Source organism: Antechinus flavipes, chromosome 5 (genome assembly GCF_016432865.1).
Source record: "Antechinus flavipes isolate AdamAnt ecotype Samford, QLD, Australia chromosome 5, AdamAnt_v2, whole genome shotgun sequence".
NCBI classification, from domain to species: domain Eukaryota; kingdom Metazoa; phylum Chordata; class Mammalia; order Dasyuromorphia; family Dasyuridae; genus Antechinus; species Antechinus flavipes.
This window is the reverse complement of record NC_067402.1, coordinates 229,536,599-229,554,614: the sequence shown is the minus strand read 5'-3', so window position 1 is coordinate 229,554,614 and position 18,016 is coordinate 229,536,599. Positions and strand designations below refer to the sequence as shown.

The window sequence follows — 18,016 nt, the reverse complement described above, 5'->3', positions numbered from 1 at the left end:
AAAATTATCCATTTTATCTTTTGTGATCTTCTCTATTCTTTATTTGCTTCAAGGATTCTTCCTATTGGGGATAAATTGATTTTTTTAATCATAGGCTGAAGAGCTGCATTTCACTTTCCACTTTCTCGAGTACTACTCCCTTTGTTCTTATTTGTTATGCAAGTGAAGTGGATTTAATTGAGGGAGTGCTATGCAAAATCGCTAGTCTCACTTTCTCTTCTGGAGACATTTAGATATAGATCAGAATGATTGGAGATGGTCCTGGATGCAGTGAGAGAAGTTGGCCTTTTTAAGTTAAGGTCTTCAAAAGAAGATCTCTGTTTGAGGGAATATTCATTGAGTAATTAAGACTAAGTAAGAAAGAAATGAGGGAAAGGATGGCCTTTTAAAATCTACTTTAAAAAAATCAATCTGTTAGGTGAAGACCCTCAGGGGTTTCTGGACAAAATAGAAAAAAAAAAATTGTTATTTACATTCAGTCTCAGGCAATCAGGCCCTAAACAAAAGTAAGGCTTGACCAGGAACTTTTTGTTGGCCAATCAAGGAGAGTCAGTGATTTGGGTTTAAGGCATGATCCTTAATAGTCCTGTGAACCTGCAGATATATAGGGAGGTTTCATTGATCAAAGTTTACATTTCTTTGATTGAACACCTGCAGGAAGAGAAAGGAAAGAAGAAAGAAAAAAAGACAGATGGACAGATAGAGACAGAGATAGAGAGAGGGAGAAAAGAAAGGAAGGAAGGAAGGAAGGAAGGAAGGAAAGAAGGAAGGAAAGAAGAAAGAAAGAAAAGGAAACAGAGAAAGGAAAAAAAGTTGTGTTACTTAGTCCTCAGTGGAACAGCTCTTTCTTACAGAGGTTGTTGTATGTCCTTTATTCTTGAAGAGGCTCATGACATCAGGTGGGTGATGCCATGACATACAAGTGAATTGGATTTAAGTGAGGGAAGGCTTATATAAAGTCCCCAATCTTATTTTGTATTCTGGAGCCATCTGAGTTCAGTGACCAGACACAGATTAGGATGACTGGCGATGGGACTCTGAATCATATATCTCTGGGGTTCATGTGGGATTGTTTTATTTTGGAGTTTTACTACTTACACTAGCATGGAGTGAGTCTAGGCTTTGGCTTATGATTTACATAGACTAAGTGCTATTTCCTGGGTTTCCCCAAAAGGTCATATTGTATTTTTAGTTCATTGTGTCCCACCCAGAGTTTACTCTGGGAAATTTTTTTACTGTAGCTCATGTATAACTGATATCCAAAACTTGTGAATTTAAAAACAAAACAACCAAAACAAACAAACAAACAAAAAGCTTCTATATAAATACTCAAGGTAACACTTCAGATTGAGTACAAAATAGTCTTAATTTCACCTCACAAAAGGTAAAGAAGAGGCAAAGGACTTATAGTAGCTACACACAAAGGCAAAACAGATACAAAAAGATTATAAAGAACTTATAAATGGTCTTCTCCCTTTCATCTCATTTTTGCACCATGGTCCCCAAATCCTTCTGATAGCACTATGCTATGGATTGGACTTCAAAGAGACCTGAATTTGACATTGTCAGTGAAGAAACGACATTCTAGTGAAATTCTTTTCTCCTATACAATCCAATACAAATCCCTAGAAGGATTAGTAGTACTTTGGACTCAATTTAATAGGTCAGAATAAAGAGTCCAAGATGGTCTATCCTTTCCAGAGTTTGGGCAGACCTAGTCTTTGAAACCCATTCCCTAAGCCAGTAGTGTTCAAAGTGGAGGAAGGTTTGAAATATGTCTCCCTCTCCATCCCCTCCCATGGCATGGATTAACCCTTCCTTGAAGTAGGGTGTGATTAACCAATGGGAAGATGAAACATGAGTCCCATTTTATTCTCACCAATTGTTGGCTCTCCCCAATAGAGCTAAACTATCACTCTACATAATCAAAAACATTCCATGTTTTTACCTTTGGTGAACTTGACCAATATGTTTGGTAACCTCTTAATGCCTCCAAGACAATCAATTTATTTTGGAGCATTTCACTTACTGAGATTTAATGAGGAGTGGTCTTTTTTGCTCTTAAAGTTCCAATGGAAAAATTAAGTTTTTCCGGGGATAGACGATTTCAAAAAGTCTCAAAAAAAAAAAAAAAAAGGCCTATTTCCCATTAAGTTCACCAATTGATCAGGAAACTGTCCTGACTAGGATATGGCCACATAATAAGTAATTTATTTATTTATTTGTTTGTTTTTTTATTATTATTTTAATTTTTGTTTTTTGCTGAGGCAAATGGGATTAAGTGACTTGCCCAAGGTCACACAGCTAGGACGGGTTAAGTATCTGAGATCAGATCTGAACTTAGGTCCTCCTGACTTCAGAGTACCTAGCTGCCCCCATAATAAGTAATTAATAAACATTTACTGAATTGATTTTGGTTTCCTTGGAGTCACATAAATCCCTGGGTCCATGAATAAGTTTCTTCATGTGCTTAACCTTTCATATGGCATTTGTTTTTTTATGGTGAGCTCCAACCAAGATACATGACCTAAGTTCCATAGCAGGAATCTCAGTCCCCTCTCCATCTTTAAGTCCCTGGATCAGCCCCCTCCCCCCCCAAAAAAGTAGATAGGAAGTATGATGTATGTTAGAGATAATGGTGTAGGGATCTGGGCAGTCTCTTAGGAAACAGAGAGACTTGGAGAAAGACAGACGTCTGGGGAAAAACAATGACAGAAAAGCTGGAAGACATAAGTGACTGAGAGACATATATGAAGTTCCTTCTCACATCACTTTTACTATTTGTCCCTGTTCCTTGTGGCTCAGTTATTGTGGATTTTCTCTTTTTTCTTCCTATTCTCTCACCTTCCCAATCTTGGCTGTTGCCCTCACTGATCCTCCCTTTTTTTCTACTGTCAATTTGTAAATTGGATTGGTACTACCATCTCCCCTGTCCCGCACAAACAGACATAGGACAACACCCTTAGAGTGACACATGCCACAGGATGACACATTCTACACAAGATGACACTCCCAGCCACATTCACACCCTGTCCACTCTCTCCCACCTCACATACTCAACTACTCACTTCCACAAGCAGGCGCAGACATCTTCCTTCCCTTTAATAACCACGTATATCACTCTTCACCCCAACAGGTCGTGATACACGCATCCTGGATTCATTCATAATTCACCCTCAGATATGGTACAGGTACAAACATACTCTCAGAGAAACACTGCACACACAGAATACACCTTCCCAAAGACATCCACACGGGTATTTTCATGTTCACTACACACTTCTCCCTCACCCTTCACAATGCAAGTGCATTGTACATGAGCAAACTTATACCTTTACATATAATGATTTGAACTCATCATCCTACACCCCCCCCAGACAGTGATTCTCAGCTTAGTTTCTCCCGACACTTGGTTTCAACCGCTCCTTAGTCTCCCAGCCCCCCATCCAAGCTTCTCCCACGCTCTCTGCAATCTTGTCCTGCTTCTCTCTTCCCTCCCCCATTTCTGGGACTCCCCTGACCACTGCCCGCAGTGTCTCCCTCCTCCCTCAGGCCGGCTGTCTGGGGTTCCTGGGTGGGGTGGTTTCTCCCCCGCGTCCCATTCTCAAACCGCAGCCTGCGGACTCTGGGGTGGGGGGTAAGGGCGGTGGAATCTGAAGTGACGTCGAAAGCACAGCCCAATATAGGGATGGAGAAGGGTGGGGTTGTGGCTGGGGTAATCAGGCTGGGGGCTCCAAAGCCAGATCTTTCCAAAGTCTGCTTTTACCGCTCCCCCTACCGGCCACCTAACTGACTTGACTGGCTTGTCCCCGACGGGCCGGGACAGGGGGGAGGAGTGAGACTGAAGCGCGTAGGAGAGAATCCTGAGGGGAGGGGTCGACAGCCGGTGCCTAGACTGGGGGGCGGGAGCCCTGAAGCAAGGGGCGGGGGTGAGCCCCGACGGCCAGCCAGCCAGCTCCGCAAGCAGACAAGCCAGAGCCCCGTAAGGCCCGGAAGTCCATTGTCTGAGCCCCTGTCCAGTTAGCCCCTCGATAGAGGCCCGGCCCGACCCGACCCTCAGGGAACCCTCCTTGTCCTCCCCAGAGCTATAATAAGTAGTGTTGATGACCTAGGAGACTTCAGCTTGTCAGCCTTGTCCGGGACCTCGCTGAGCAGCTCTGCAAGCCAGGCTGCAAATCTGGACCCGGGATTTTTAGATCAGATTCGGGGATACTGGGAACCCGGGGCCAACGCCGCCTGTCCTGCCCCGCCATAGCGGGAAGCAGCAAGTCCCGTGCCGGCTGGCCACAGATTGGTGATGGGGACCGAAACTCTACTTTTGAGCTGGGGAGCCGCCACACTGCTGGCGCTAGCGGCTATGCCTGGAGTTCTGGCCGCCAACAGCAGCGGCAGATGGTGGTGAGTGATCCGAGGTCAGGGGACTCTGGAGTCGGGGCTGCTAACCCCACGTTTTCCACTCAAGTCTTAAATACACGGAGACAGATGGACAGATTTCATAGACATTGAGCATTCTTACACACAAGCTCCATTCCTTTGTAGGGGAAGAACCCCCAGAGAATAAGAGTGGAAGGGAGAGAGACTGGGAGAGGGAAAAGGGCCTCGGAGCTGTCCAGAGCTGTCCAAAGTTGCTGCGGGAGGCTTGAGGCTTAGGAAGCATAAGATTCCAGTCTCAGTTCTTCCCTTGCGCTCCTGGCTCTCCGACTCCTAATCACCAATGCCAGGAACAGGATCTCCCAATACTTTTCCCCGGTCTTCTGTGTTTACTTTTCTCTGTCTCTGTCTCTCTCTGTCTCTGTCTCTCTCTCTGTCTCTTCTCCTCCCTCCTCTCCCCTCCCCCGCCCATTTCCCGTTACCCCCTCTCCTTACTCTTCCAGAGTTTCTCTCCACATAGGACAAATCCAATTGTAGGAAAGCGAATAGTTACTTTCTGCTAAAGAACCTAAATAATCATCCTGGCCTTGGGCTCTCCTAAAAGAAAGTCCCTCGAGTTTTACAAGCCTGGTGGTGAATAGGTACAAGCCAATCTGCCGTCAGACTGCCGTCAGATTCAACTTAGATGCAGTTCGGGGTTTTCCCTCATCCTGGGTCTCTTCTCTCTATTCTGAAGGGGGAGAGGGGTCAGAGTGTTTGGCATCTCAGTTTGGGTCTCAATCACTTTGCTACTCAATCTTTACAGAACCGCTGGGAAGGGTGTTGATGGAAGAGAGAATGAATTTGTGTTGGAGACAGAAATTGACTAGGAACCGAAATGTAAATGCTTAATGCTTATTTGCTGACATTGGGTGTAACGCAACCTCAGGAACCCAGGCACCTGGATTTATGTCTATGGTGCTTTCTTCTGCACTGCTGCAGCACGGCTTTTCTGCAGCAGGGAAGGGGATACGGCGGCTTGTAGACATTTATTATACCTTTTTTTTTTTTTTTTTAAATGGAAGAAAATGGAATTGGTAGAGTCTCAACTCTTTTGGGACTGGGTGATAGTGGTGGAGACAGGGCTCTAAGACCGCAAGTTAAGCTCGAGCCCCTGATATCTGTGTCCAACCCCAGGGGCATAGTGAACGTGGCGTCCTCCACCAACCTACTGACCGATTCAAAGAGCTTGCAACTGGTGCTGGAACCGAGTCTGCAGTTGCTTAGCCGCAAGCAGCGGCGGCTAATTCGTCAAAACCCGGGGATCTTGCACAGCGTGAGCGGCGGTTTGCAGAGCGCTGTGAGGGAGTGCAAGTGGCAGTTTCGGAATCGACGCTGGAACTGCCCCACAGCTTCAGGACCCCACGTTTTCGGCAAGATAGTCAACCGAGGTGTGCGCTGTGAAATTGGGAGTTTGGGAGGTGGGGAGCGGTGGGAGAAGGCGGGAGGAGATTGTGGGATCGGGGGTAGACAAAGGCTAGGTAGATTCCTGCCGCAGCTCCAATTTAAATAAGGTCAGTGTATGCTCCAGAGGGCATACAGATATACAATCAATCATTCGACAGATGGTGGTTGCGTACTTACTATGTGACAATTCTTCTTCTTCTTCTTCTTCTTCTTCTTCTTCTTCTTCTTCTTCTTCTTCTTCTTCTTCTTCTTCTTCTTCTTCTTCTTCTTTTCTTCTTCTTCTTCTTTCTTTTCTTCTTCTTCTTCTTCTTCTTCTTCTTCCTCTTCTTCTTCTTCTTCTTCTTCCTCCTCTTCCTCTTCCTCTTCCCCTTCCCCTTCCCTTTCCTCTTCTTCTTCTCTTCTTCTTCTTCTTTTCTTCTTCTTCTTCTTCTTCTCTTTTCTTCTTCTTCTTTCTTCTTCTTCTTCTTCTTCTTCCTCCTCTTCCTCTTCCTCTTCCCCTTCCCCTTCCCCTTCCCTTTCCTCTTCTTCTTCTTCTTCTTCTTCTTCTTCTTCTTCTTCTTCTTCTTCTTCTCTTCTTCTTCTTCTTCCTCTCCTCTTCCTCTTCCCCTTCCCCTTCCCTTTCCCCTTCTTCTTCTTCTTCTTCTTCTTCTTCTTCTTCTTCTTCTTCTTCTTCTTCTTCTTCTTCCTCTTCTTCTTCCTCTTCCTCTTCCTCTCCTCCTCCTCCTCCTCTTCCTCCTTCTCCTTTTTCCTCCTCTTTCTCTTCTTCCTCCTCTTCCTCCTTCCACTCTGTGTGTCTGTCTCTGTCTCTCTCTGTGTCTCTGTATGTGTCTCTATCTTTGTGTGTGTGTGTGTGTGTGTGTGTGTGTCTTTGTCTCTCTCCCTCTTCCCTCCTCCCCTTTCCCCCACAAGCCCCGTCCTATATTCCTTTTTCCTTACCAGGAAAACTTGGGAAAGGATCTAGCTCTCAGTCACTTTCAGTTTAGTAGAGGTTGCGCTTCGGGAAGGGATGGGGGGAAGTGTAGGAAATTTAAGTGCCCTCGGATGACTACTGACTCATTTCTTCTTTACATACTATTCCCTCTTTTCCGGATGAAGACTGGAGAAACTGAGGCAGAAGGAATCTTGTGTGCTCGCTGGATATGAATGTGTGTTCGTGTGTCTAGCGGTTTGTGAGGCGAGGAGTATAGGGGAATGAGTCTGTGCGTGTGTTCGGACGTCTAGATTCCAAAAGAAGTTTCAAGTACTTCCCATTTCCTGGCTAATCCCAACATTGTCACCCACCCCAGTGACCCCTATTCGTCTTCTCCTAACAGGATGCCGAGAGACTGCTTTTATTTTCGCCATCACATCTGCTGGGGTGACACACTCGGTTGCTCGCTCCTGTTCCGAGGGTTCCATAGAGTCTTGTACTTGCGACTACCGGCGACGTGGCCCGGGAGGTCCGGACTGGCACTGGGGCGGCTGCAGTGACAACATCGACTTTGGTCGCCTCTTTGGCAGAGAATTTGTGGACTCTGGGGAGAAGGGGAGGGACCTGCGTTTCCTCATGAATCTTCACAACAACGAGGCGGGGCGCACAGTAAGGGAGTTCTTGTGTGGGATGTACAATAAAGGGGACAGGAAAGCCATAGAAGGCTCACACCAGAAAGTTAGACCTCAGATTAGCAAATGTGTGTGTGTACACGGGAGGGGAGGCAGTTAGTCTGCCCAGGTTAGCAAGATTATTTTTTTGGGGGGGAAGGGAACGAGTTAGTGTGGGTTTATGATAGAGAGCATATTGTGAAATTGGATGTTCGGAGCCTAGAAAAACTGGGATGGCGATAGCAGTCAAGTGATGGATCAACTGACCAGGCAAACCGACTCTGGGGAATAAATAAATAGTCAATGAACGGGACAGGAATCATACGGTCAGAGACTTAGATGAGTCCATAGAAAATATCTAGCCCAATTCCCTCAATTACATATTTTGTCTTGCCCACTAAGTGGCAGACCTAGCTCAAACCAGACTTTTCGATTCCAAATAGAGCGCTTTTCCCACTGATACCCGCTGTTTCGTGAGAGAATTAGGAGGAAAGGAAGGAAGCAGGTGGGGTGCAAAGGTTCAGCCACTCCGGATTGAACCCTGTGTGTTCTTGGCTGCTCTAGGAAAGGCCGTATTTAGGGGAGATGACAGGATGCCATTGGGGAAGTAAGATGATCAGGAGAGGCTACAGGAACTGACGATTGTCTCTTCCCCACAGACTGTGTTCTCGGAGATGCGCCAGGAATGCAAGTGCCACGGGATGTCGGGCTCTTGCACTGTGCGCACTTGCTGGATGAGATTGCCCACGCTGCGTGCGGTGGGTGACGTGCTGCGGGACCGCTTTGACGGCGCCTCGCGCGTGCTCTACGGCAACAGGGGTAGTAATCGCGCATCCCGCGCCGAGCTACTGCGCTTAGAGCCAGAAGATCCTGCCCACAAGCCGCCCTCACCTCACGACCTCGTTTATTTCGAGAAGTCACCCAACTTCTGCACCTACAGTGGGCGCATGGGCACGGCGGGCACTACGGGACGCGCCTGCAACAGCTCTTCTCCGGCCCTGGACGGCTGCGAGCTTCTGTGCTGCGGACGAGGCCACCGCACGCGCACGCAGCGCGTCACCGAGCGCTGCAACTGCACCTTCCACTGGTGCTGCCATGTCAGCTGCCGCAACTGTACCCACACACGAGTGCTGCACGAATGTCTTTGAGGGAGAGGATCTCCCTGCCTAGGCACCTGCGAATCCACAGCCTCTGAGGAAAATTACCTTCTGGACTCTTGCCCTGCATTGCAGTCACACACCCCTGGGAATGCCAGGAGAACTCCCGGGTCAGAAACTTCTCTCCTCGTTTCCCGTGGTCCACTAATGCCCTCTTTCCACACCTTCCCTTCTCCACAGTTACCTATTTCATACTCTCTCTCTCTCTCTCTCTCTCTCTCTCTCTCTCTCTCTCTCTCTCTCTGTGTCTCTGTCTCTCTCTGTGTCTCTGTCTCTCTCTCTGTCTCTCTCTCTCTCTCTCTCTCTGTGTCTCTGTCTCTCTCTGTGTCTCTCTCCTCTCTCTCTCTGTCTCTGTCTCTGTCTCTCTCTGTCTCTCTCTCTCTCTCTCTGTCTCTGTCTCTCTCTCTCTCTCTCTCTGTGTCTCTGTCTCTCTCTCTCTGTGTCTCTGTCTCTCTCTCTCTGTCTCTCTCTCTCTCTCTGTCTCTGTCTCTGTGTGTGTGTGTCTCTGCTCTCTCTCTGTGTCTCTGTCTCTCTCTCTGTCTCTCTCTGTCTCTCTCTCTCTCTGTCTCTCTCTCTCTCTCTGTCTCTCTCTCTTTCTCTGTCTCTCTCTCTTTCTCTGTCTCTCTCTCTCTCTGTCTCTCTCTCTCTCTCTCCACCCACTCCGTCCTTCCCAGTTCAATTAAGGGAACACAAAATCTTTTAGGATGAACCATTAACCCACAATCCCATGATGACAGGTGTACTCTCATAGCTATTTCTCCTAGAGCTTATCCTAGTGGAAATACTCTTCAGCACTGCCCCTTCCCCTCTGTGAAGTCCTCCTTTAGCCCACTCAGTCCCAGCACAGAACAAGAGATGATTTCAATTCTTTCTATCCCCTTGGCTATAGAGGTTAGAGAAAGAAACCTACTACCTTTGATAGTGATCCTCTGTATTCTCTTTCCCCCTTTAATATTCCTTTTTTCCTTTTCTCTTTTTTCCTTGCACCCTTCCCCCAGTCTTTTGCTTTTTCACCTCCAGTTCCCCTACAGGCGCTTCTACTTTCCTGGATTGTGAGGAGGCTCCAGGTACTAGAAAGCTAAGCAGGCACTGAGACCTAGGATCCAGCCTCAGGCATCAAAGCATGGGCAGTGCCTACCTCTCTCCTTACCTACAGCAGGGACAGAAGAATTCTAGGGGAGAAAGGCAGCTGTGGTGATATGTCTAATGGGTTTAGGGAGACCCAAATGAGGTTACCCTCTACTCAGTCTCTGCAATGGCCTGTGTCCTCATTCTCACCCTCTCCCATCCTCCTCCTTAGTCAGTGTGTAAATAATTTGCACTGAACTGTGGATACAAAGCCGAGGATTTGGTTCTTGTAAATAAACCTATTTATTGTGCTGGGTCCCAGCCTGATCCACAGAACTACCCTACCTCCAGACTCAATCTCACTCCTCCACTTGCCTTTTTGCCCTTCCCTGTTCCTTCTCACCTTTCTTCTTTATGTCTTTTCAGAGATATCTTTGACCACAGAAACCAACATTTCTCTTTTTATATAACCATTGTCAATTCCTGTGTCCCTTGTAGTATATGTTCCTTTGCAGAATAAAATTTCTATTTTTTATCAGTGATATAAATGTTTTTTCCTTGAACATAACCTTGTTGGTTCTAACCCCATTTTTCCTCAGTTAGGATCTTTACATTTCCAGCAGCTCAGGAGTAAATGGAATCTTAGGAATATGAACAGACTGGGATCCTTAACAGAGGTCAGGCCAGAGATTCAGAATTTTTGACCTCTAGTTGACCTTCTCTAGGCCACTGATGGACCCTCTTCTCTTGTGGAAAGAACACAATTAGTGAAGTCCCTGAATATGGATTGGAGTCTCTGTCACTAAATAGCCATGTGATCTCAGAAAAATCATTTATCTTCTATGCTCAATTTCTGTTTTAAAACATCATTTTGTTTATATCATAGATATAATAGGATTCGGAGACAGAAGGGAGCCTGAGATATTATTTAATACAACCCTTTCATTTTATAGAAGAGAAAACTAATGTTCAGAAGTCAAGGGATTCATGCCAGAGTCCATAGTTATGAACTATCAGAGGCTGCATTCAAACTCGTCCCTTGCCTCAACTCATGTCCTTTCTGCTAAACCATGATTCCCCACTCTGCTTCAATTTCTTCCTCTCCACTTACTTCATCCTTGAATTTCTTCATTGACCAAATGGAAATCCATTCTACCTGCCCTAATTATCTCATAAGGTTATTTATGAGATCATCAATGTAAAAGTGCTTGGAAATTTAAAAAAATTGCAATACAACTGTCAGATATGATTATGTTAATGACAGAAATGAGGTCCATCTGCCCTGACTTCACTTCAAAAAAATTTTAATAGGAAAGATACCCCCCAAAAGATAGGCAATCTTCTAGTTAGGTTTCTAAATTCAAAGAAAACAACCACCAGGGAGTATGGAAGTTTCAGGAAACTGATTATGGTATCCTAGATCTAAAAGACTGGAATTGAAGAATAATGATCATAGATCATAAGATATAGAAATGAAAAGGACATAGGAAAGAGAGGGGCAAGGAAATTGGGAATCAAATCATAAAATTAACCCACACCTTCACCAATCTTCACCAAAATGTAATTTAAAAAAAAATTATAACTTTATTGACAGAACCCATGCCTAGGTAATTTTTTATAACATTATTCCTTGCACTCATTTCTGTTCCGATTTTCCCCCTCCCTTCCTCCAACCCCTCCCCAGATGGCAAGCAATCCTATACATGTTAAATATGTCACACTATATCCTAGGTACAATATATGTGTGCAGAACTGAACAGTTCTCTTGTTGCACAGGAAGAATTGGATTCAGAAGGTAAAAATAACCCAGGAAGAAAAACAAAAATGCAAACAATTCACACTCATTTCCCCATGTTCCTTCTCTAGGTGTAGCTGATTCTGTCCATCATAGATCAATTAGAACTGAATTAGATCTTCTCTTTATCGAAGATATCCACTTCCATCAGAATACATCCTCATACAGTATTGTTGTTGAGGTATATAATGATCTCCTGGTTCTGCTCATTTCACTCAGCATCAGTTCATGTAAGTCTTTCCAAGGATACAAGTCTCTGTATTCATCCTGCTGGTCATTTCTTACAGAACAATAATATTCCATAACATTCATATACCACAATTTACCCAACCATTCTCCAATTGTTGGGCATCCATTCATTTTCCAGTTTCTAGCCACTACAAACAGGGCTGCCACAAACATTTTGGCACATACAGGTCCCTTTCTCTTATTTAGGATCTCTTTGGGGTATAAGCCCAATAGAAACACTGCTGGATCAAAGGGTATGCACAGTTTGATAACTTTTGGGGCATAATTCCAGATTGCTCTCCAGAATGGTTGGATTCGTTCACAACCCCACCAACAATGCATCAATGTCCCAGTTTTCCCACATCCCCTCCAACATTCCTCATTATCTTTTCCTGTCATCTTAGCCAATCTGAGAGGTGTGTAGTGGTATCTCAGAGTTGTCTTAATTTGCATTTCTCTGATCAATAGTGATTTGGAACACTTTCATAGGAGTAGAAATAATTTCAATTTCATCATCTGAAAGTTGTCTGTTCATATCCTTTGACAAAATGTAATCTTAATCAAACTCATACCACAAATACTGAACACCTTAACTCTGACCCCAGCTCAATACTGACTGAAACCATAACTGTGAGTCTAACACTAATCATAATATTCACTGTACATTCAACAAGTTTGTAAGTGCTTATTATCCTAACCCTAGACCTAACCAGCACCTTCCCTGGAATCCTGAGTCCTAATCATAATCCTAACTACTTCTCACTTACCAAATTTTCTTTAGTTTTGAAGGGCAAAAACCTTCAAGCTAAGCATCTAGACTTTTTCTTAAACTCTACTCTCATATTAGCTAACTCCTTGTTCCAAAGAAAAAAAGAATGGATTTACTTTGGAGAGGAGGAGATACTGAGGAATCCAAGGACATGTGGGGAAAGGAGATCAATGGGGATAAAAAAGCTTAAAGACACTGAAGAGGCCATACAAGAGGTAATACAAAATAATGGCCTGGAAGTCAAAAGACATAGGGTTCTTCTAACTTTAGTTCTATCACTAGAAATTATATAATTGGGCAAATCTTTCTCTCTCTCTCTCTCTCTCTCTTTCTTTCTTTCTCTCTCTCTCTCTCTCTCTCTCTCTTTGTCTGTAAAACAGAGCTATTAATATCTGTACAGTAACCACCTCATTTGGGTTATTGGGCTAAAATGAGACAGTTAAGTGCAAGACATCTATAAAGTACCCCCAAAATATTAAGGTCAGATCTTTTCTTTTCAAGTTGCTCATGGAGACTTTTCTGGAAACTGGGGAGTAGAATGAGGACAGACAGAGTATCAGAGGGTTGCCACTTAAATAGAATGTGATACTCTGAGGCAGGGGAAAAGGAAAAGAAAGCTTTGCCCAAATTGGGGAAGGGAACCAGGGGGACTACTTTGGATACTCCGGTTTCAATTGGTTCAATCAGAACCTTTAGACATAGGCTGATATTAGGGAATGAAGGGGTGGTTTTGCTACTAAAAAACTCCAGAATAGAAGGGAGGAAAGGCAGGAAGGAAAAACCTGAGAGTTGGGTGGAGGGGCTGGTATGCATGAAGTTATCTGGGGGCCCCAGCCTGCCAGTAGTAGCATACATCTAGGGCATTTGTACCCTGGAAAAACCCTGTCAGTGGGGCTGCAAATATCCTGGGGTGCAACTCCCCACCTCCCACCCCCCTCAGCGCCAGCTAAAACCACCAGCCCAGAAGGAGAAAAATAACAAAGAGAAAATAAGCTGTTTGGCTGTGGTGTGAGCAGGAATATCCATGCAGAACTGCCCACCACTCACCCTTACTCACTCTTTCCATACCCAGACAGGGCGTCCAGCTTGAGACAGAGCCTCCCCCCCGCACATGCACATTCACACACACTCACATACAGGCATACAGGCGCATGCGTGTGCATGTGTGTGTGTGTGTGTGTGTGTGTGTGTATGCACGCACACGCGCACACACATGTCTGGGCTAAAAGCAGCATCCGGTGAGAGGCAGGTTATAAATATGCTAGGGGAACTGCCTTCAAATAGCTCTCTTGTCATTCCCTGAGGAAAGGCCAGGTGTGGGGGTGGTTCCTAGGAAGGGAGAGAGGGTTACCCTACACCCCCAGGTCTAAGAAGGGAGCCAGCATTGAGGAACCAGGTTGGGACTCCCCTAGAGGGCAATGGGGCCCTTTCCCAATAGTCTGAACAATGAGCTGCATTTTTCCACTTTTTCCCATTTAGAGTAGGAAAAGCAAGGTCTCTTAGGCTCCTGGTTACTTTGCTGCAAATAAGGAGATTTTGCCCAGCATGCTGCTAAGTTTCCCATTCTCCAGAAGCCTTGGAAGTCAAAGAGACTGGCCAGGACAGGCCTAAAACCTCTTAAAGATACAGACTCAGGGGAAGGTCAATCTTCATACAAAGCTCAACTGACACGACCAAGTATCACTCCCCTTACTCCTGTTCATACTCTGCAAGACATGCATGTATACTCAGCAATATATACACAGAAATGTTCATACTTAAATGTAAATCCTTGGACATAGAGTTCATACAATAAACACATGCATGTGCATGCGTTCAGACATCGGAAATATATGAGTAGAAATATGCATGGGTATTATATAGAATATATATAAATATGCACTTGAGCATATATTCTCATATGATTACGAGCACAAAAACATGTCCAGCACTTCTGAACACTTCTTAATTTTAACCCATTAGCCTGCTCAAAATGGACATGACTATATAGTGAAGCAAAGCTCCTGGTTTCACCACTGGCTGCGTGGAAGACTTGGGGGGTGGGGCAGTACTAATTCTTCCTAGACCTCCTCTGGGCTCAGTCAAATGGGGAAAATGCTCCATCTAACTCCCTACCTCTCTGGGTTCCTGATGTGGGCAGCAGAAATGGGACTTTCAGGTGAGGAAATATCATGCACTGACTGATCTTTGTGATCTCTCCATGGGAGGGCCTAGGGAGACTTTAGTCTGCTATTTGTGCATGGAATTACATGCCCATGAGGTGCCATGCTGAGCAAAAGGCTAGGGAATGCAGCACTATTCTGGCAGCCCCCAGTTCCCTCCCAGGACCTGTGCCCTCTCCTTCCTAACCCTCCCCCACATTAATCCTCGGAAGTGAGGGGGTGACACAGGCAGTCCCCTTGGGTTTTATTGTGGTCCTTCACCCTCCCCATTGGCGTCTAATTAACTCCTCCTGCCTCCTGGTTTTGTGTGCCCCCTCCCTTACCCCACCTTGCTGCCCCGCCCCTCCGCTCATCCTGTTCCCCCCCAAAGGACATTCCAACACAGTCAGCCCATCATGCCAGGGCAACCAGGGCCGGACTTTGGCCTAATCCTCCCGCCGCCTGGCCAGGCTGGGGGACCCCCACTCACCTCCCCATCTCTGGGGACTGCCCGACTCTGCTGTGGCGGAGACACACAATCAGGACAAAGACACAGGCCCCGGGGGGCTAACTCAGCCTTCACGCCCAGGTTGTGGGGCATTTGGGGAGTTTAATGAATTGTCCATCATGCCTTTCAGGGCTGGCCCGTCAGGCTGGATTAATCTTTGGAGCCCTGGTGGGGTAGGAGACACTAAGCCTGTATTTATTACTCTCCCATTGTCACTAATTGAGGTAATTATCTGTGACTCTGGCCCTGGCCAACAATGCTGCATTCACTCCCCCGACCTCAGATGAGCCTGGCTCTCACACCCAGCTTCTCCTTCCCCATCTTCTGTCTCCCCCAAACCCACCAAGGGCCAATTCAGATCCTAGAGCATCCTGGGAGAATGGAAAATATCCCACAATACCCCATACCCACTATTATGGGGAGCTGTCCAGATTCTTGAAAAAGGTAATAGAAACTAGTATTGGGGAACCTCAGGGACAAAGATTTTGACAATAGAGGCCTTCTAGCCTATTCAGGGTTGTGCTTATAGAATCAGTGGTTTTCTATGATCTCTTCACATTTAACTTCTGGGGAGAATAGCTGCATTCAAATTTAGGGGCTCTTGTGATCTTTTTCAGAATCTGATAGCTTCCAACATCTTAGATTATGCAGATCCTGGATTTTTCCCATTCCCTTCCAAATGTCCACCTTGATACATTGTGGATTCCCAACTCCTCTATTACAGTTTTCAGGATGATTAGAATTAGAACCAGGGAATGAGGAAGGTGGAACAGAGATAAAAAAAATATATACTTCCAGAATATTCAGGGATTGGGGTCAGCAGAGAGCTCAGGGAAAATTTATAAAGTATGGCTTTGGGAAAAGGACTTATAAAACCAACTAAGTAAAGGCAGTTGGGTGGTTCACTGGATAACTCAGGAAGATATGAATTCAAATCCAGCTAGAGACATGTATTAGCTGTGTCATTTAACCTCGGTCTTAATTTGTTCAACTGTAAAAAGAAGATAATAATAACACCTACAGCACAGGCTTGTTGTGAGGATCAAATAAGAAAATATTTGTAAAAGCTCTTAGCACAGTGCCTGGCATATCATAGGTGCTATATAAATGCTTATCCCCTTGCCCTCCCTCAGTGAACATAAAGATTTCCTACAAGTCTATGTGCATGCAGAGTCTTCATAAAACAAATATGTGAGTTTATGAGAGACAAGAGGCAGGTTCTTGTTGGTACAGATTCCACAAGACAACTTCTGTGGGACAGGAGTTTAGTCCAAGGCTTATTTAATTTGCTAGCAAGAAGATAGTTATGTGGGTCTATTTGTAGGTCTATCAATGATGAGCTTCAGAACAAAAGGTTTGTATCTCCTTAATGGGGTATGTCTGCCCCCTATCTACTCCGATTTCATTAAGGGTCCCTATTCTAAAACAGGGAACTGCTGGAAAAGGAAAAATATGTTTCATTTTCTTTTCTAGTGGCTTTTAAGTGAAGAGAAAGAAGTGTTTCTACTGAACCTACATCCCAAAGAGATCTTAGAGGAGGGAAAGGGACCCACATGTGCAAAAATGTTATGGCAGCCCTTTTTGTAGTGGCAAGAAACTGGAAACTGAATGGATACTCATTGATTGGAGAATGGCTAAATAAATTGTGGTATATGAATGTTATGGAATATTATTCTGTAAAAAACGACCAGCAGGATGATTTTGGAGATGACTGGAGAGACTTACATGAACTGATGCTAAGCAGGAAATCATTGTTTATGGCAGCAGCAATATTATCCGATGATCAATTCTGATGGACATGACTTTCCAACAATGAGATGATTGAGGACAGTTTCAATGATCTTGTGATGAAGATCTACAACCCAGAGAGAAGACTGCAGGAACTGAGTATGAATCATAACATAACATTCTCACGCTTTTAGTTGTTGTTCATTTGCATTTTGTTTTTTATTCATTTTCTGTCCTTTTTGATCTGGTCTTTCTTGTTCAGCAAGCTAATTGTACAAATATGTTTACATATATTGGATTTAATATATGTTTTTACCATGTATAACATATATTGCATTACTTGCCATCTGGGGAGGGGAGTAGGGAGAAGAAAATTTGGAATCCAAGGCTATGCAAGGATCAATGTTGAAAAAGTATCTGTGTAAGGCAGCTAGATGATGCAGTGGGTAGAGCACCAGCCCTAAAATCAGGAGGATCTGAGTTCAAATTTGATCTCAGACACTTAACACTTCCTAGCTGTGTGACCCTAAGAAAGTCACTTAACTCCAACTGCCTCAGCAAAAAAAAAAAAAAAAAAAAATTATCCATGCATATGTTTTGAAAATAAAAAGCTTTAATAATTTTTAAAAAAAGAAAGAAAAAATGCTATGGTTTTCTAAGTGTGTGGAGAGGTAGCAGCAGTGAAAGTGGTAGTGTTCTATCAACCACTAAAGTTAATCTCAATTCTCCATTTGTGTTCATAGTTGTTATATGGCCAAAAATACATCATGTCTCTGGATCTTCTTGTCTGCTATATTTCATTTTTTTTCTTATCTTAAGTGAATGAGTATGAGAGAGAGAATGAATCAGGCTTCAACTTTGTAAACTATGAAAGTTCAAAAGATCCATCAAAAGTCCCATTAACCAATTAAATTCCATACATAATCCACTGGTAGCCCCAGTAGCCAAACCCTGAGGAATAAATGACTTGATTTGACTACCAAAGAATTGACCCAGTACCCAAGTTATCATGCCCATCAGTATACCACAAGCAGGAATGGACTTCATTGCAATTGAATGTTTGGTAGCAATCACCACTTTAGATTGAGCATTAATTTGGGAACATGTCATCCTGATTTGAGAGGTTGTATTTTGCATCTCACTCTACCTTCTCAGTAAATATCTCTTTTTAAAAGATAAGTGTGTATCAGTACTAATAAGAAAAATTGAAATGAAAAGAACATT

At 44.4% G+C, this 18,016-nt stretch overlaps 1 protein-coding gene across 1 annotated transcript; it reads left to right on the top strand.

The window, feature by feature from the left end:
- Window positions 1-4,297: 4,297 nt before the first annotated feature.
- Window positions 4,298-8,710, top strand: WNT1 (Wnt family member 1). Its single transcript, XM_051961399.1, has 4 exons — window positions 4,298-4,398; window positions 5,548-5,801; window positions 7,131-7,396; window positions 8,058-8,710. Exons 1-4 carry the CDS (start codon window positions 4,298-4,300, stop codon window positions 8,544-8,546), a joined length of 1,110 nt encoding a protein of 369 aa, XP_051817359.1. The 3' UTR covers window positions 8,547-8,710.
- Window positions 8,711-18,016: the final 9,306 nt, after the last annotated feature.

Coding starts and splice junctions, on each gene's coding strand:
- WNT1 (XM_051961399.1), top strand. CDS start 4,298: ATGGGGACCGAAACTCTACTTTTGAGCTGGGGAGCCGCCACACTGCTG. Junction 5,802..7,130: donor CGGCAAGATAGTCAACCGAG/GTGTGCGCTGTG, acceptor TTCTCCTAACAG/GATGCCGAGAGACTGCTTTT. Junction 7,397..8,057: donor ACAACGAGGCGGGGCGCACA/GTAAGGGAGTTC, acceptor TCTTCCCCACAG/ACTGTGTTCTCGGAGATGCG.